Raw genomic sequence first — 20,000 nt, forward strand, 5'->3', positions numbered from 1 at the left:
GTGTGTGTGTGTGTGTGTGTGTGTGTGTGTGTGTGTGTGTGTGTGTGCAGGGTTGTTTTGACAGCACATGATGATCTTATATTCCTTCTTCTCAACCTCGCTCCAGTTTGCATACCTGTTTTTATATAGTGATGGCCTCTGTCCTATGATTAACAACATGATTGACATGAAAGACACACAGAGTTCAGGACGGGGGGTGTCACCTGACGTCTTAGTGACACACTGGGCCTCCATCAACACTTCCAGTCCAGAAGAACTCAAAATGAGTTTAGACGTTTATTTCATCAGAGGAGCAACACAGATACACTGTACATCATTGGTCATCATTGGTCACACATGTTATCATACGTCCTACAGATTTTTGTCTTTTTAGGGTCTTGGTGACACCAGGCTCAGTGAAAGGCTCAGGTGCAGGGGGGGGGCGGTGGGAGCATAGAGGTTAGCAGGAAGGCCCCTGGTTCAATCCCCGCCTCAGGAAGGATTTTGCATGTGCCCTTGAGCAAGGCACTTAACCCTTAATTTCTCCAGGGGCGCAGAACATAGCTGATCCTCTACCTAGAGCAAAAATACCAAATTCCAACAATTGGCTGACCGGTTGATGGCATGGCAATAAATCAGTAGAAGAAAAAAAAAGAAGAAAAATCAATATGTCAACGTCATTGCGTCTGTCCCTACTCAATAAACACATCCAACGATATATCACATATCTATATAATACAGTAGAGAGTAAATGTATTAACATTGTGAATCTGCATCTGTCCAGTTATCAAAACTTCTGCAGCGGCCATAAGAGCTTCTGACAGCAGCGCTCACACACACACACACACACACACACACACACACACACACACACACACACACACACAAACACACACACACCCCTACACTCTGAACAAATACTCCACACACACATACACACACACACACACACACCCCTACACTCTGAACAAATAGAGTTGTATGAGACCAAGAGTTGAGTGAGACCACTTGTGAGACCCCCCTGATGAGACCCCCCTTCTCTGCTGCTTATGACACCCGTCTGATGTTCTCTGAGACCCCTCTGATGTTCTCTGACCCTCTGATGTTCTCTGAGACCCCTCTCTGTAGGAATCCTACCAGTCTTGACGTCACCTGTATGAAAGAGCGCTGATTCTAATCTGTTTTTGTCCGTCTTAATCTCACGCTGTTCTCCAGATTAGACAGAAACCAGAGGCCTAGTGACAGCAGATGCCTAGTGACAGCAGGGTAATTAGTCCGGGGTTTAACCACGGAGGGGGTAGATGTGCAGATAGACACATCTCTGGAGAGCTCTCTGCTCCTTACATTTACATTACATTTAGCAGACAACTTAATCCAAAGTGATTTACTACAAGTGGTCCTGCTGCATTTCGGCCTGTTTCTCTCCAACAGCAGGAGTGCACTCAGCAGGTGTGTGTGCAGGTGTACTGGAGAGAAAATGGAGGGAAAAACTGTTGAATGCTGTACTTTCAAGCTATCTCACTACACTAGAGACTAGGAGACTAGGAGGCTAGGGTAGGAGACTAGGAGATGGTGGGAGACTAGGAGGCTAGAGTAGGAGACTAGGAGGCTAGGGTAGGAGACTAGGAGGCTAGGGTAGGAGACTAGGAGATGGTGGGAGACTAGGAGGCTAGGAGGCTAGGAGACTAGGAGGCTAGGAGACTAGGATGCTAGGAGGCTAGGAGACTAGGAGGCTAGGAGACTAGGAGACTAGGAGGATAGGAGACTAGGAGACTAGGAGGCTAGGAGACTAGGAGACTAGGAGGCTAGGAGGCTAGGAGACTAGGAGGCTAGGAGACTAGGAGACTAGGAGACTAGGAGGCTAGGAGACTAGGAGGCTAGGAGACTAGGAGGCTAGGAGACTAGGAGGCTAGGAGGCTAGGGTAGGAGACTAGGAGACTAGAAGACTAGGAAGCTAGGGTAGGAGACTAGGAGGCTAGGAGACTAGGAGGCTAGGAGACTACACATGAACTTATTATTATGATTGTATTAAGTACTTTACTGCCTTATTAGTACTTTACGGTGCCTGATAGCTGATTGTGTGTTGTTATTATTTTGTTATTATTTTGTTGTATTTCCACGTCCCTTGTTTTAAGCATTTCATCGTGGCGTTTCCACCTGGATCCATATGATATGATCACTGATCAGTCGACTGTGATTTGATGTATCTGTGGTAAACGTGTGGTTCTGGCCTGTCAGTCCAGCATGTCTGGAGGCCAGCAAACCTGGTACCAGGGTGAACATGGTTGTTGGTGTGGTAAACCATGGAACTTTACCCTAACCCCCAACAAATTAAAATCATTTTCTATTCCTTTGATCCACGACTGTTTATGATTAACTTATATGTTTATGTATCACAGATGATGAAGATGATGATGATGATGATGAATGACAGAAAAAACAAACCAAGGTTTGGATGGGTGCTGTGGGTGCTGGATGGGTGCAGGATGGGTGGATGGGTGGAAGGGTGGATGGGTGGATGGGTGGATGGGTGGCTGGGTGGATGGGTGGCTGGGTGGATGGGTGGATGGGTGGCTGGGTGGATGGGTGGATGGGTGGCTGGGTGGATGGGTGGCTGGGTGGATGGGTGGATGGGTGGATGGGTGGATGGGTGGCTGGGTGGATGGGTGGATGGGTGGCTGGGTGGATAGCTGGATGGGTCGATGGGTGGCTGGGTGCTGGATGGGTGGCTGGGTGCTGTGACCTCACACAGTTCACCATGTTCATTGGTTTAGCAGCACAATGCCAGGCGTCCATACAGCACTGAGGTGTGTCAGTCAGTCTCTCTTTCTCTTTCTCATCTGATTTACATCTGTCTTGCCCTTGGGGCTCAATGTGTGTGCGTGTGTGTGCGTGTGTGCGTGTGTGCGTGTGTGTGTGGGTAAGCCGCAGCGCACACACCCTGGTGTGTTACCATGCCAGATCCCCTGAGGTGGCAGCAACACAAACACTCAAACACAGTATAGACACACGCTCACACACACACACACACACACACACACACACACACAGGCAGACACACACACTTGCACACACGCGCAGAGGCAGACACACACGTGCGTGCCTGTGCCTGCATGTGGGCCTGTGCCTGTGTGTGTGTGTGGTGTGTGTGTGTGTGTGTGTGTGTGTGTGTGTGTGTGTGTGTGTGTGTGTGTGTGTGTGTGATGGCAAGGCTCCTACCAGGCTCCTATCTCTGTATCATCAAGGAAGATCTGTAAGCAAAGACGTCAAGTATTTCTCTGTTTCTTTATTGCAAATATCAGTCTTCAATGGAAATGACTCATTGTGAAAGTACTATTTCACAATGACTTGCAAGAGTTGTGGTGTGCTGGTCTCTTTCCCTCCTGTTGTCTGTCATCCAAAATTATTCAGTTGGATTAAAGAAATAAACAAAAACATGAATACTAATATATGTAATGAGCCAGAAATATTTTCAATGCCAGATTGAATCGGAGTACTTAGAGGAGAGATTGCATTACACCCAGAGGTTGGCCAATGGAGAGTTTACAGATTGAATCTGAAACATGAAAACAAATATACTTTGACAGATTTTAGGTCTGTAAAATCATTCTCAAGCTTTTGAATTTCCTTAAATTGCATGTTAATAAGATTTGTTGGTATTCAGTCACTCATACTGTTTGTATTTTACATTTGTATTCAACCTCAACAACTCAGGTCAATCTCATTTAGATTGAGACACACTGGAAAGCAGAGTACCAGCTACTCATAACAGACTGCTGGATGCCATACAGATATTTGTTTTGATCTATTCACTAAATTGTTGGTAAAATTGGTAACTTGTTTGTATGTGTGTGTGTGTGTGTGTGTGTGTGTGTGTGTGTGTGTGTGTGTGTAGATGGGCAAATCTATATGTATATATGTATGCAGACATGTTTGGGAGGGAGGGGTGGGTGGAGGGTAGGGAGAAAAACATTTGTGCCTTTTTCAATGTACTTTTTAAAAAATGTTTCTTCTATACTGGAATAAAAAACATTATAAATATTATAAAGGATGCCAAACAGTCAAAAGTTTGGACACACTTTTGAGTGGTACTGTACAATCATTTGAAATAATTCCTCTATGTTGTTCTTATTGATTTATTTCTACACAATATAATTCCCATCATCTTTGCTAACTTCTAACTTAAGATAATTTAAATAAAATAAAATACATCTTTTACAATCCTGCACATATCAAGTATTCCCCATTCATTCTCCTCTCAACGACTCTCACAAAGAAACCAACACAAGAACACTCACAACTCTGCCATAGCAGAGATCCCCAAAACCTACTGAACCTTCTCAATGTCAGGGAAAGAGAAAACATAATATGAAACTTGTCCCTTATTAGCATCCTAAAGCTTGGTTCCTGTGAGTGTCCCTTTGGTTTCTCTCCTTCATTAAGAACAACTTCACACCTCAGAGAAACCAATCTCCCTCCTTTCTCCTGCCCGCTAATGAGATGCGAGGATCACTGCCCTCGAATTGTCCTGCAAAGTGGCTTCCTCTGCCCCAAACATCACACCTGCCCTCTCACTAGTTTCTAACCAGCACTCAAGGAGTTAACCCCCTACACCTGTCCTATCAGACACCTGTCTCCAGCCTCTCAGCCAATCAGGAGCCAGTGAGGGAACTGACTTGTCAGGTGAATAAATGTGGGTGCCAAACCTCCTCACTCATCAGGACATGCCTGTGTCTAGTCTAGAACTAGTCTGACACACACACACACACACACACACACACACACTCACACACTCTGACACACTCACAGACAGACTACTAGAGGACTATTAGAATTACTAAGAAGAATATTCAACAAGGAACACATACCCAGAGAGACACAGACCGGGAGCAGCTGAACTAAAGGACTCTATCCCTGCTGTGTTGGAGAGGAGTCATGACCAAGGAGCTTGAGTAAGTACAGGATTTCTTTAATACGGTTGTTGTGTGTGTTTTGAGATCTCCTCTGGTGCTTCTGGGCGGATGTGTTCAGACTTGTGGACTGAAACCAGTGACAGGGTTATGGGAGAGAACTACAGGACTGTAAATCCTCAAGTCCAGTTAGAATGACAGGTTGACGGCCTTTCTTGCTTATTTTCCCACACGTTCTTACCAGTGAAAGTTTGTAATTGTGTCATTTGGAACCTGAACATTCCTGCCAGGATAGGACAGATACAGCTATGGTGTAAGGAGCGACTTGTACTGTTCATTCTGCTGTTGAAAGGGCTTGTACTTTCTTATGTTATTGTACAGAGTTATAATCCCTGTGTGTGTGTGTGTGTGTGTGTGTGTGTGTGTGTGTGTGTGTGTGTGTGAAGCCCCCTTCCTTCTCTTGCTCTCTGTATGGTGCTGCAATGAGACCCCCATGTGAAAAGTGTCTGTTTTTAGAAAAGGGTATTTTGTAGAGAAAACTGATACTGACACACACACACACACACACACACACACACACACACACACACACACACTGTGTTGTGAGTGAATTTAAGCTGGCCTGTATTAGTAGCAGGGCTGTCACAGGCTGTGTTGACGCCAACCCAGAGGCCATAGTTCACAAAGAAGGCAGAGACACAGGGATCTGCATACACGGGGTTAACAGCAGCGTGTAATGCCTTGAATTACATAACGCTGAAACTCTAGTCAGGGGGTTCTCTGTGTGTGTGTGTGTGTGTGTGTGTGTGTGTGTGTGTGTGTTTGTGTGTGTGTGTGTGTGTGTGTGTGTGTGTGAACAACATCTGTATTCAGCTGTGTTTAGGGAGTGGAGGTATATAGAGCATTCCTGTAGTGTGAGACAGATGAGAGAGTGAGACAGGTGAGAGAGTGAGACAGGAGAGACAGGTGCATCTTCTAGCAGGTGCCTGTGGGTGTCTCCCTGCCTCTGCAGATGTGGTGGTGGTGGTGGGTTAGAGGACGCTAGGGTAAACCGCTGTGTGAGAACTGAAAGAGTGCTGGTTTGGAGGTAACATAGTTGGTTAGGTAGTTAGTTAGTTAGTTAGTTAGTTGATTAGTTAGTTTGTTAGATGGTTGGTTTGTTAATTATTTAGTTATTAAACCTGTTCATTTAGCAGAAGAAGGTTAAGCTTCCTGTAAAGCGTACTTGGGCTTTTTGAAAGGCGCTATATAAAGTTATTATTAATTAATAAAGTTATTATTATTATTATTATTAAGCTTTAACTGGAAAATGTCCTTTACTGGTCTCCAGCTCCATTCATGCGAACACTGCATTATATTGATAGTAAAGACTGAGTGGTTTCTGAGCAGTAGCAGTATATAGGTGGTGGGAATGATGGAGGTATTTCCTTCTCAGCTTTCCCTCTCGCCGCTTTCTCTCCTGGTTAAACACGGTGTCTGGTGTGAATGGCCGAGCTCCTTCACGCCTGTCAGCACCTGTTATGGGCTGCTAGCCCAGAGTAAACGGAGTAAACTCTCACTGTTTGCACACCGGCCACTTCAGCTAGACTCTCGGGAGGCTTAAGCCCCAGGAGGCAGGACATCCCCAAAACAAACCCCACCGCCGCTGCCTTTATCCTGGGCCGAGAGGTAACTGATCCCTGCCTAACGCCCTGGTGCCTGGTTGGTGGCCTTCCGGTAGTATGGAAACCTAGAGCCCCTCTGAGTGAAAGCTGTGGTCCTGGCCTTTCTAGTGAGGGGATCACTCAGCCCCTGGGGGGGGAGGAGGGGGAGGAGGGGGAGGAAAAACAAGTGTACGAATGAAAGAAGGCACACTGTTTAGTATCTCTCCTGTCTTTCTTTCTTTTTGTCTTTCTCAGAGAATCAGAATCAGAATTGCAATTGCAGAATCTAATGTACGGGTAGGGAGAGTAAAAGAGAGAGTAAAATTCCTAGGTTCAGGTTCTTCGACATCGGCATGGCAGCAGAATACAACGTCAACAGTAGTAGAATAAAGCAGAAGACAAAACATTAAAATCCTTCTTTCTTTTCTTCTTTCCGTCTTTAGTTTTTCCTACAAACTCACGATACATTTCTCAGATGCTACAGGTGATAGCAATCAAACCCAGAGGTGGACCAGACATAATTAATTAACTGGGTGTACATACATACAGTATGTGTGTGGGGGTTATGAACTTCTCAGATGTGACAGTAAAGCAGTGCAGAGCCAAATCTGGCTAAGATCTCTGGATCTCTGGTTTTGCAATCGAAACTCCCTTCGGCCCCTGGGGCAAGTATGCGCCGCGCTTAAGGTTGTTATTAAACACCCAGGGGTAAGCAGCTCTCACGTAAAGCCCAGATATTCTACAGGCGATAGAACAGACACACCCACGTATTTACCTTCATCAAACCTTAATCACTGGGGACATTCCACGAGTTTCAAATGTTGCTTCCACCGTGGCACGCCCACCACAGAGAGACACAAGTGTTTACAATCGTAAAAAATTACACCTTCAAATTGATGTGACATTCCCAGTGACAGTGACGGTGTGTAATCGGTGCATGTGAGGTGTTCTGTAGTGTTGAAATGGGTTTTAATGAACGAGCTGCTGCTATCTCTCTCTCCAGGACTGTGGGACTGGTTCTGCAGAACGAGAACTTCAACTTCCAGAGGTACAACAACTACATCATGGACTCCTGGAACTTCATGGAGAACCCTGTGTCGGACCTGAGCAGAACCAAGCCCAGAACCAGCACAGAGGAGGACCTGGCCACCCTCACCATCCTCTACGACCAGTGCAAGGTACCAGGCGTGTTCTGAAAACACTGGACCTGTAGACGTGTGTCTGTTTATGTCCCATAGGGACTCATACAAACTAGCAATGTCAATGTAAAAAGTAAAAAGTGAAAAAAGTAAAATGTAAAATGTAAATTCTCATGGTTTGTAATTCCTTGCCTTCACAGCCACAGAAGGAGCAGAAGACGCTAGCAGGCAGCCGTGGAAGCACCATGTACAAGCAGGCAGACAGGTAGGAACCATGACACCAGCACACTGTAAACCTGGAGAAGATAGACTGACCTATCAGAGGCTGGGCAAGGCGGTGTGTGTGTGTGTGTGTGTGTGTGTGTGTGTGTGTGTGTGTGTGTGCACGCATGCATGCATGCATGTGTGTGTGTGTGTGTGTGTGTGTGTGTATGTGTGTGTGTGTGTGTGTACACGCATGTGTGTGTGTGTGTGTGTGTGTGTGTGTGTACATCCACGCATGCATGTGTGTGTGGTATATCTAAGTGCCCCCCCCCCCTCTGGGAGAGAAAGCCGGGCCTTAGTGAGGTCAGAGGCAGGTGAGGGGCTAATCCCCATGTCAAACGGAGCCTGTGGGATTACAGCTCCTCCCAACCAGCCACCCAGCCTCCTCCCAGGCCTGGGCCCAGCCCTGAGCCCAGCCACCCAGCCACCCAGCCTCCTGCAGCTCTCTCCCAGGCTCAGAGGCCTTTGTCTGGGTGAAAGATGCCTGTCGCTGGGGCATGCTGTTGTCCCTCACTCAGCCCACAGAGAAACTCAAACACAGAGAGAAGTCAGGGGGATTAGGGGACAAACACTCCCCTGTGTGTGTGTGTGTGGGTGTGGGTGTGTGTGTGTGTGGGTGTGTGTGTGAGACCTGAGAGAGCTGCACTGCTTTTGTTGACTTTGACACATGTATATACAGTCCAGGGTGTGTGTCTGTGTGTGAAAAAGCATACAGTACGTGTGTATGTGTGTGTGTGTGTGTGTGTGCGTGTGTGTGCGTCAGCCGCTCCTCTGACTGTAAACCAGAGTGGCGGAGTGAAGATCAACCACTGTAGCTTGGTCCTGTATCGTAACTCTCCCTCCCTCTCTCTCTCTCCCTCCCTCCCTCTCTCTCTCTCTCCCCCCCACTCCCTGCCCACATCCCAGGACCCTAAGTAACTCCTCGCCCGAGCTGGTTTCCCTGGAGACGCCCGTCAACATCATGAAGATGCTGTCTGAGAACATTTCCTCCGGCCACCCCCAGGAGGCGCTGTCCCCCCTGTGCCCCCCCAAGCAGGCCGCCCCGGCCCCCGAGGCCTACCCCCTGACCGCGGTTAGCGACCACTACGAGAAGCAGGTCATCAACAACATCTTTGACTCGCTGCTGCAGAAGTGGCCGGCAGAGACTGTCTACCAGGAGCCCGCTGCTGAGGTAAGAATGTTATTATAGAACATAGAACATAGAACATAGAACATAGAATACAGAATATAGAATATAGAATATAGAATATAGAATATAGAACATAGAACATATATATATATATATTTCTCTTGTTCTCTCTCTCATTCTCATTCTCTCTCTCCCTCCCCTTGCCTTTCCTTCTCAAAATCTCTCTCTCTCTCTCTCTTCTCCCTCCCTCCCTCCCTCCCTCCCTCCATCCCTCCTAATGTGTTGTGTGTCTTCCCCCAGGCTCTGCCTTACAGCACCTACAGCCCAGTGTACTCCGACTCCTACACCAACTCCCCTCCAGAGAAATACAGGTGTGTGTGTGTGTGTGTGTGTGTGTGTGTGTGTGTGAGTCTGTGTGTGTGTATGGCCTCGGGGACACAGCTAATCACTTCTCCTGCATGATTGACACATACCAGGTTTTAAACCGCACCGCACCGCACCCAGTATCATAAGCTATGATCTCACGATAATGCTGCTAATTTAATTGAGAATATTTGCATAGTCCTTAAGACAATAGCCGTGAAATTCCAAGTGTCCAACGTTGACAGTGATTTAAGACACGTTTGATAATCTCTCTCTCTCTCCCTCCCTCCCTCCCTCTGTCCTTCTCTCTCAGTAGAAACGAGTTCCAGTTCACTCTGGGAGCGCCCCAGGCCTCGCAGCACAAGACGACGGAGCTGCCTATGGTCTACCTCAACAAGGGCCAGTTCTACCCCATCACTCTCCAGGGAGTAGACTGCCCCACTGGTGTGACCTCCGGAAAAGTCAAGGTGAGTCTGAACCCCCTGACTGCCTTCCTGAGAGCCGGCGCACGTTGTTGACATCACACAGGATAGTCTTTCCCTTCTCCCCATAGAAAAAACATTGGCTGATATTCCCTCTGTCTTTCATACGACCTTAGTGTGTCAATCCATACAACCTTAGTGTGTGAATCCGGCAATCAACGTTAGAGGAATCGTCCAGAAACAGTTCTCTTGGTTCGTGCTGTTGTTGTTGCCTATCTGAGTATCTGTGGGTAGTTCTGGGTTCATCCTCTGATGAGTGAGTGTCTGTCTGAGGCCTGGCGTGCCCCGAGGCCTCCTTAGTTGTCAGGCCAACACCACATACCTCTCTCTGTCTGAGGGCCAAGCCCCATGCGTGCCAGCCCGCCTGCCAGCCTGCCAGGCCCTCAACCTGCCCTAGACCCACACGGCAACATCTCCTGGTGACTCACCTCTCAGGGAGAGGGAGAGGGAGACAACAGGTGGAGGTGTGGCTGGGAGAAGGGCCTGGGTGATGGTGACAACCTTCTCTTTTGTCAGCTGAATAGAGAGAGAGAGGGAGAGGGGGGAGAGGGGGGAAGCACACAGAGGAGCAGCTAATAGCGGCGGACAATGAACGGAGAGAGGGAGGGAATTAGAGTGATGAAAGAAGAGGGTGATGGATGGATAAACAGGCAAGGGAGGGAGCTTGTCTTTTCTCAGAGCAGAAAGGCAGACAAGCTAGTCTACACAAATGGAGCTTATCTGATCTGTGTGTGTCTCTCTCTCTCCCTCTCTCTCTCTCTCTCTCTCTCTCTCTCTCTCTCTCTCTCTCTCTCTCTCTCTCTCTCTCTCTCTCTCTCTCTCTCTCTCTCTCTCTCCTCTCTCTCTCTCCCTCCCTCTCTGCAGACGGTGGTGATGGCGGTGTTTGAGAACGATAAAAGTGCCGAGGTTCAGTTGAGGTGTTGGAACCACTGGCACGGCCGCCAGCCCACCATCAAACAGAGAGTCATTGATATAGGTAACACACATGCACACACACACACACACACACACACACACACATACACACACACATGCTCACATGCACACACACACACGCACACACACACACACACACACACACACACAGACACGCACTCACACATACATACACACACATGCTCACATGCACACACACACACACACACACACACACAATTACTTTTACAGGAATACACCCACTGACTGTCTTGAGGTCTTACTGGAAGAATGCAGGTGTTTTCCTGAGCCACCGTCATTCTTGAGCTGACACTTACAGGAATTCCCAAAGCATTACTGAATACTAATGTGTGTGTGTGTGTGTGTGTGTGTGTGTGTGTGTGTGTGTCTTCTAGCGGACTACAAGGAAGTGTTCAGTGGCATCAGCAACGTGGAGGAAGTGGCGTTCAACGCTCTGTCCTTCATCTGGAACCCCAAAGAGGAGGCCAAGGTAACACACACACACACACACACACACACACACACCTGTCTTATTTATCTAGCAGAGCTTCCTATTGATCAGAAATGGCACAATGAGGGACTGCTGAGGGCAGGGGAGTAGGGGAGGACAGGAGGACAGGAGGGGAGGAGAGGGAGGGGATGGAGGAGAGGAATCTGTGGCATGCATCTGCCCTGGGGCACCTGTCACCACGGCGACACGTCTAGAGAGAGAGAGAGAGAGACAGAGAGAGAGTGAGAAAGAGACAGAGAGAGAGAGAGAGTGAGAAAGAGACAGAGAGAGAGAAATAACTCATTGTTACCTCTGCTCACTGCCCGGGGGGTGCAGAGGTGGGGCAACAAAACTCTCAACAGGTGGAGAGAGAGAGAGGGAGAGAGGGAGAGAGAGAGGGAGAGAGGGGAGAGAGAGAGAGAGAGAGAGAGAGAGAGAGAGAGAGAGAGAGAGAGGAAGGAGGGAGACAGGGAGATGGGACACAACGTTATCCGTTAGTTTGTGGGTGTTAGTTAGTGTTAGTTAGTTTGAGGGTGTTAGTTAGTTTGTGGGTGTTAGTTAGTGTTAGTTAGTTTGTGGGTGTTAGTTAGTTTGTGGGTGTTAGTTAGTGTTAGGTTGTGGGTGTTAGTTACTTAGTTAGTTAGTTAGTGTTAGTTAGTTTGAGGGTGTTAGTTAGTGTTAGTTTGAGGGTGTTAGTTAGTGTTAGTTTGAGGGTGTTAGTTAGTGTTAGTTTGTGGGTGTTAGTTAGTGTTAGTTTGTGGGTGTTAGTTAGTGTTAGTTTGTGGGTGTTAGTTAGTGTTAGTTTGTGGGTGTTAGTTAGTGTTAGTTTGTGGGTGTTAGTTAGTGTTAGTTTGTGGGTGTTAGTTAGTGTTAGTTTGTGGGTGTTAGTTAGTGTTAGTTTGTGGGTGTTAGTTAGTTAGTTAGTGTTAGTTAGTTTGAGGGTGTTAGTTAGTGTTAGTTTGAGGGTGTTAGTTAGTGTTAGTTTGTGGGTGTTAGTTAGTGTTAGTTTGTGGGTGTTAGTTAGTGTTAGTTAGTTTGTGGGTGTGGTCTCAGCCTGTCCAGGCGCGTCCCTCTAAGTGTGCAACCTTTATGAAAACGATAATTGACGTGATTTCAAATGGCTCTATTCAGTGTATTCATGACCTTCGTTTTCATAAAGGAGGAGGCCCTTCATAAAGGAGGCTCATTCCATTTTTAAATCCACTCATTAGTCGTTACAGTTACTTTGGGAGCTTTACACTTTAAGCTGAAGTAATTACCCAGTATTGTTGCAACCAGATATGTCAAATCCCTCTAACCCTCCTCTCCACTCTCCTCCTCTCCTCTCTCCCCTCTCTTTCCTCCCCCTCTCCCTCTCCTCCTCCCTCCATCCTGACCTTCTCCAGGTATTCATAGGCATCAACTCCCTCAGCACAGACTTCTCGGCCCAGAAGGGGGTGAAAGGTCTCCCCCTCAACCTCCAGATCGACACCTACGACTTCAGCAGCGGCAGCAATCAGCTGATCCACAGAGCCGCGTGTCAGATCAAGATCTTCTGTGATAAGGTGAGCAGGCCCAGGACCCGTTAACAGAGACCTCCACTCAGGCAGGGGGCCAGCGGGGGCTGGTTACCAGGGGGGGCTGGTGACCAGGGGACCAGGGGACCAGGGGGGGCTAACACGTGTTATAACAGATCCTTACATCTGGTGCTTGGAATAGCCTCACAGCCTTTTCCCTAGCTTGATATTTGCGTATAGTTCTGATTTGTGTGTGAAAGGAAATAGGCAAGGCCTAACATAACCACTTTACCCCACGTTGTGGAGGGGTGTCAAACAGTTAGACTAGACTAAGCGTTGACCTCTGTGTTAACCCCAGATCAGATCAGCAGCCGTCAGTCAGTCAGTCAGTCAGTCAGTCAGTCAGGCCACCATGGCCATCCAAATGAGAAATACCTTGGTTGGGTCGAGGAGCTTATGCAGACACACAGACACACAGACACACACACACACACACACACACACACACACACACACACACTTGTTTAACTGGTTTAGCAGCAGCAGGTGAATGAGTGTGCTGGTACTGGTGTCAATGGGGTCTCTCTCTCTCTCTCTCTCTCTCTCTCTCTCTCTCTCACTCTCTCAAAGCAGTGTCAGAGTTGTGACCGTGTGTGTGTGTGTGTGTGTGTGTTTTTTCTCAGGGTGCGGAAAGGAAGATGAGGGACGAGGAGAGGAAGCGATCCAAGAGGAGGTCCAAGAATGTCGACTCCAACAGTGAGTTTTTCTCAGGCAGCGCCTTATAATTACACACACACACACACACACAGACACAGACACACACACACACAGACACACCAGACAGTGAATAAATCATGTTCCGTGTCTGAGGAGAAGGAAATGGGTTGTTTTATGACATTCAGAGTATCTGATTGCTGTAGCAGGTTTTTAACAGGTGGTTCTTGGCCTTTCTGAACTGATCTCAAGATCTGTGGTGAAACCAGACAGTAACACACACCACTAAACACTAAACACACACCACGACTAAACCCTGCCTGACAGACCGGCTTTCTCCTGATATTAACTCACCTGATTCCCTGATTTGGGGAATAAACGTGTGAATCATTATTCTATTCTTTCTACACAGAGACAATCTCTATTCCGAAACTAACTATCTGTCAGGTGTGCAATAGAGGGTATAGGGTTTAAATGAGTTAATGAACCTAAACCATTAACACTACAACAGCCGTGCCTATTTTACCTACTAGTAGAGCCGCCTTAGGGGTCAAATAGACCCCCTTTTTAGAATGTAAATCTGCTATTTACACACAGAGATCACTAGAGGGCGCTTCTTTTTTTTGCCTGCCTCCTACACCGAAAAACTGCAAAACAGCTTTATACTATCTTATCCTGAAGTGATTTTGAAAATGTAAGGCTACTGGGTGGTAGAATGCACATATCTAGGAAAAGTCATGAAAGGAGGGACCTGAAATTTTATCGAGTGCAAAGATAGAATTTTCTATTTTACTCACAGGGGTCACCGTGACCCCTCACGGCTCTTCTAGTGTTAATGAACCTAAAGCATTAAACATGCCGGCAGCCATTTTAACCCTGTGTTGCCTCCTCTCCAGCCAAGCCCCAGGTGACCAGCTCCATGGTGGGAGACTGCACCTTCTTCAAGAGCATGGAGGACCATGTGACCGCGCCCGTCCTCTTCATCCCAGAGATGCACCTGGCTAACATGCAGCGCTGCGGCCTGGTAGGTCCCTCATCCTCCCTCATCCTCCCCCATCCTCCCTCATCCTCCCTCATCCTCCCTCATCCTCCCTCATCCTCCCTCATCCTCCCTCATCCCCCTATCACTCTCTCTCTATTTCTATCACTCTCTCTGTCTCTCTCTCTCTTCTGGGATTCAGTGATATGCGGTTCACCACAACAGTCAGTTGAGTCATGTTCCATCCTTGCTATCCTTACTGTAGCTCCAGGCACACACACTCACACACACACACACACACACACGAAAGAGAGAGAGAGGGGGAAAAAAAGGCAAGGAGAGTGTGGGAAACTATGTTGTGGGAAGGGGGTGGCGGTGGGAAGGGGGGGGCTGTGAGAAGGGGGGGGGCTGTGGTTAAGGAGGAGGGGGGGGGGGCAGTGTAAGAGGGTGTCAGTGAGAGTGAAGAGAGGCCCCCTCTCCAAGATCAGACATTTTCATTGGTCGGCACACGCTCAATTTCCTCCACTCGAAACTCACTCAAGTACAGGCTGCTGCCTTGACTGACACTAAGATTCACCTGCGGGGGCTTAGACAGACACACACACACACACACACACACACACACACACTCACACACACACACAGAGAGAGCCCCCCTGCTTTTCGGGGGTTGTTGACACAAGCCAGTAGAGGTGGTGAGGGTGGTGTTCTGACAGGCATCTTTTCCCACAGTCTGGGGCTTAGAGAGGAGGGCTGTGCGTGTGCGTGTGTGTGTGTGTGTGTGTGTGTGTGTGTGTGTGTGTGTGTGTGTGTGTGTGTGTGTGTGTGTGTGTGCGTGCGTGTTGCACCATAGCCCTACATACAGTACATCCAGTATTCTACACCTTCAATAGAGGAATGTAATGAAGGACTTGTGAGGGGACTGTACTCCCTGAGGGGTTATGGGGGTGGGAAGTTACTGAGAGCCTCATACATCACCTGTCTGAGGAGATATACAACCAAAGGTCAGTTCCTTTAGAAGGAGATACTAAACAAGTTTAGGGTTTGGGTTAGCTAGTCAGGGTTAGAGTTAGAGTTAGCTAGTCAGGGTTAGAGTTAGAGTTAGCTAGTCAGGGTTTGGGTTAGGGTTAGCTAGTCAGGATTAGAGTTAGTTAGTCAGGGTTAGAGTTAGTTAGTCAGGATTAGAGTTAGCTAGTCAGGGTTAGAGTTAGCTAGTCAGGGTTAGAGTTAGCTAGTCAGGGTTAGAGTTAGTTAGTCAGGGTTAGAGTTAGTTAGTCATGGTTAGAGTTAGCTAGTCAGGGTTAGAGTTAGCTAGTCAGGATTAGAGTTAGCTAGTCAGGATTAGAGTTAGCTAGTCAGGGTTAGAGTTAGCTAGTCAGGGTCAGGGTTTGCCAGAGAAACACAACGAGTCTGTAGTGATAGAACTGTAGTTCTATATCTGCCCCCATCTGTGTGTCACCATTCAGATGCGTCTGCAAGGTCATGGGAGACGTAGTCTTTACTGGGACGACCACATTCCAGAACATGACTGTTAAAAGAACCACTACAGAAAGGAAATGATGCCTTTATGAAATAGCTTTACCTAACCGCCTCTCTTATCTCTCCCCCCTCTCTCCTCCCCTCCGTCTGCAGGCGCCTCCTACAACTCTGGACGAGATAGAAAGGTAAGCCCACACCTCTCGTCTAAAATTAATATTATCTGTATTTTGTGGAGAATTTATTGAATCTTTCTGTGCCAGTGGGGGACCAGTTTTTCTGAGGATTTGGTAGATTTTATTAGATTTGATTAACACTAGAAGAGCCGTGAGGGGTCACAGTGACCCATGTGAAAAAAATATTTTATCTTTGCATAAAACTGTTTTGCAGTTTTTCTGTGTAGGAGGCAGGCTAAAAAAAGAAGCACCCTCTAGTGATCTCTGTGTGTAAAATAGCAGATTTACATTCTAAAAAGGGGGTCTATTTGACCCCCAAGGCGGCTCTACTAGTAGGTAAAATAGGCACGTCTGTTGTAGTGTTAAACTCAGGTAAGCATACTAGCGTCAGTGTTAGCATGTTAGCTAACATCTCCTCTGCTTCCAGGAGCTCCATGAAGAGGCTCAGAGTGCCAGACCACAGCAGCCCACCTCCGCCCAGCAAACAAGCCAAGAGAGAGGAGCTCCAGAGGGTCCTGCTGTACGTCAGGTCGGAGACAGAGGAGGTGTTTGACGCTCTGATGCTCAACTCCCCGACTCTCATAGGCCTCCGAGAAGCTGTAAGCAACATTCTCACAAACACTGGCTTTTTAATAAACAATATAATATCATTACATACGCCAGCCCATTCAGCTGACGCTTTTATCCAAAGCGACTTACGTTGCAGCGAGTGCATTAATTTTTCATTATATATGGTCCCAGCGCTAAACGATTCCACAGTCTAAGCGCCGTTAGCGCCATGCTCTACCAACTGAGCCACAGAGGAGCATATCGTGGTGCCCCAGTAGCAATAAACCTGAGAGAAACCTAAACAATGTTGTCTCTTGTGGAAGAGAGAATCTGACAGAATAACCGTACGACAGAGTGTTCTCTAACTATAAAACCCTTTTATAAAAACGTTTTGAACGAAGGAAACGCGACACAGTCACAGTGTGCTTAACGTCCACTCCGTTACTCCGCTTGGTGTTGTCACTACTCTAGGACCTGGCCCCTGTCTGGCCCCAGAGAACGGTGGGTGACTCTCTCTCATGTCTCTCCTTCTCCTTCCATCCCTCCTCAGATCTCAGAGAAGTACGGCATGCAGACAGACTCCATCGGGAAAATCTACAAGAAATGCAAAAGAGGGTGAGTGTCTGGTCTGAGCTTCTAAGACCTGTTGTGACCTCCATTCTGTGTCACTGTGTCATTCTGGAACGTCTAGAAGGAATGCTAATTGGCTCATTGACCATTGTCCCACACATACAGTAGACTTACTGTACAAGTGAGAGGGACATTCTTTGGTTCATTCAATCAAGTAAGCACACCCCAGGACACAGCTTAGCTCCTAGGTCCCCTCCAACCCAGGACACAGCTTAGCTCCTAGGCCCTCTACACCTGAGAGCCTGTCATCCTTAGCTCCTAGGCCCTCTACACCTGAGAGGCTGTCATCCTTAGCTCCTAGGCCCTCTACACCTGAGAGGCTGTCATCCTTAGCTCCTAGGCCCTCTACACTTGAGAGCCTGTCATCCTTACCTCCTAGGCCCTCTACACCTGAGAGGCTGTCATCCTTACCTCCTAGGCCCTCTACACCTGAGAGCCTGTCATCCTTACCTCCTAGGCCCTCTACACCTGAGAGGCTGTCATCCTTACCTCCTAGGCGCTCTACACCTTAGAGTCTGTCATCCTTAGCTCCTAGGCCCTCTACACCTGAGAGGCTGTCATCCTTAGCTCCTAGGCCCTCTACACCTGAGAGGCTGTCATCCTTAGCTCCTAGGCCCTCTACACCTGAGAGGCTGTCATCCTTACCTCCTAGGCCCTCTACACCTTAGAGCCTGTCATCCTTAGCTCCTAGGCCCTCTACACCTGAGAGGCTGTCATCCTTAGCTCCTAGGCCCTCTACACCTGAGAGGCTGTCATCCTTAGCTCCTAGGCCCTCTACACCTGAGAGGCTGTCATCCTTACCTCCTCGACGTGGACAGACCGGGTCGTCCAGGTGAACGGGTTTGCTCTGTCTCCTGGAATGTGATGGTTGCAACAGTGAGAAAGAAAGAAAGAAAGAAAGAAAGAAAAGGAGGGATGGAAAGATTCCAAAGCTGTTGAGGATGACTCGCACGATTGTTGTCCTTATTTATGCGTCTCTAATCTGATCCACCTGAACACCAGGAAGTACTGTGGTTCATTTAGTAGGCGGGGGCGAGGACAGATTTCTTTACTGATAGACGAGGGTTTAGATTGGGGCGAAAGGAGGAGGTGGCTTATTGCACAAACAAGACTTCAGGCAGCTGCCTTTGAACGGATGAGTTGTCCTCCTATTGGCAGTCATTCATCCGTGACCGACTGGCAACCATTTTATTGTCAAAGTATTTTAACCTTTGGACATGTTTATTTGTGTTGGTTGAAGCTCAACAGCCCCGCAGCCAGACACATTTTATTTGTTACACTAAAAGAGCTTAAAGCTAGCTAAATCTCGCTCTCTCAGTGACTGGGTTGATCAGAGAGGGGGTGTACTATCCCAGGATGCACTGCGGTTGTGATTGTGTCATAGCGCCCCGAGGGTCTCTGAGTTTGAGTGATGTTGAAACACCCTGGGGCGGAGGAGGAGGAACCAACTGGTTCTGTAGCATTCCCTCTCTCCCTCTCTCTCTCTCTCTCCCTCTCCCCCTCTCTCTCTCCCCCTCTCTGTCTCTCTCTCTCCTCCCTCTCCCCCTCTCTCCCTTATCTTCAATCAGTGTCTTCCGTCCCTCCCTCTGGGTGGCATGAGATCAGAGATGTACCTAGGGTGTGTGTGTGTGTGTGTGTGTGTGTGTGTGTGGCGTAGATGTCTCTAAACCGCTCCAGTCTGAGTCTTGGATTTGAGTTCTACCTGTGTTCTACCTGTGTTCTACCTGTGTTCTACCTGGGTTCTACCTGTGTTCTACCTGTGTTCTACCTGTGTTCTACCTGGGTTCTACCTGGGTTCTACCTGGGTTCTACCTGGGTTCTACCTGTGTTCTACCTGGGTTCTACCCGTGTTCTACTTTATAATGACTGATACGTGAAGTGTTACAACAAACTGACCTTTATTTTCTCTCTGTGTGTTTTTCTGTAGGATTTTCGTGAACATGGACGACAACATTGTTGAACACTACACCAACCACTCCGCCTTCCTCATAGACATGTCAGAGACCATGGGCAACCAGTTCCAGATCACACTGATGGAGCTATGAAGCCCTGTCGCCCCTAGCAACAGTCACCTCAACCCCCCCCCCCCCCCCCTCCCTCTCTTCCTCCCTCCAACCACCCTCCGGGTCTGGCCGATCATACCTGCTGATTTCAACCCCCTTAAAAGCACTGCCCTACCAGAGACGCTATAGGTCAGACCACTAGGGCAACAGCCAATAGGACGAGGGGAAACACGCATTCAAACATCAGCTCAACCAATGAACCGATTTCAGTCACTGCCTTTGTAAATACCCCCTTAATCCCTTGTTTTATGTCTTTTTTTATTGAGCTAAATATTTTATAACACAAGAGCAATTATCATCGATGAAATTATGCTGTAAATATTGAATGTAAATAGAATATGAATATGATAAAAGTCTGTTTGGCGTGAAAATACAGCGAAGATACAATGATGCCTGTATACCTTTGACTTATATATATTTATATATATTTCACGTATACTGTATATATATTTCAATTTTAGGAGACACATACATACCTGTGTATTGTCTTATGTTTTTCAAATGGTGCCTTTTTTTCATGCTGCTTGTGATGTACTCATCATTTCTAAGAGATAACAAGAGACAGGAAATGGTGTCATCTTT

General features: G+C 47.7%; 1 protein-coding gene across 1 annotated transcript in view; it reads left to right on the forward strand.

Annotated features, from left to right (window-relative positions):
• grhl3 (grainyhead-like transcription factor 3) overlaps positions 1-19,400 on the forward strand; it is a gene marked incomplete at both ends in the record, with an annotated part of 38,553 nt that extends 19,153 nt beyond the window's left edge. Inside the window, 14 exons of the mRNA XM_080547133.1 lie at positions 7,536-7,710; positions 7,872-7,936; positions 8,842-9,106; positions 9,365-9,435; positions 9,744-9,894; positions 10,774-10,885; positions 11,241-11,335; positions 12,721-12,879; positions 13,515-13,587; positions 14,442-14,569; positions 16,157-16,188; positions 16,604-16,775; positions 17,276-17,340; positions 19,283-19,400. Of these exons, the coding sequence (XP_080403259.1) occupies positions 7,536-7,710; positions 7,872-7,936; positions 8,842-9,106; positions 9,365-9,435; positions 9,744-9,894; positions 10,774-10,885; positions 11,241-11,335; positions 12,721-12,879; positions 13,515-13,587; positions 14,442-14,569; positions 16,157-16,188; positions 16,604-16,775; positions 17,276-17,340; positions 19,283-19,400 (1,681 nt within the window). The remainder of the gene's footprint in view (positions 1-7,535; positions 7,711-7,871; positions 7,937-8,841; positions 9,107-9,364; positions 9,436-9,743; positions 9,895-10,773; positions 10,886-11,240; positions 11,336-12,720; positions 12,880-13,514; positions 13,588-14,441; positions 14,570-16,156; positions 16,189-16,603; positions 16,776-17,275; positions 17,341-19,282) is intronic.
• Between the last annotated feature and the right edge of the window lie 600 nt (positions 19,401-20,000).

The sequence above is a fragment of the Nansenia antarctica genome, assembly GCF_963989245.1.
Source record: "Nansenia antarctica genome assembly, chromosome: 1".
Lineage (NCBI taxonomy): Eukaryota > Metazoa > Chordata > Actinopteri > Argentiniformes > Microstomatidae > Nansenia > Nansenia antarctica.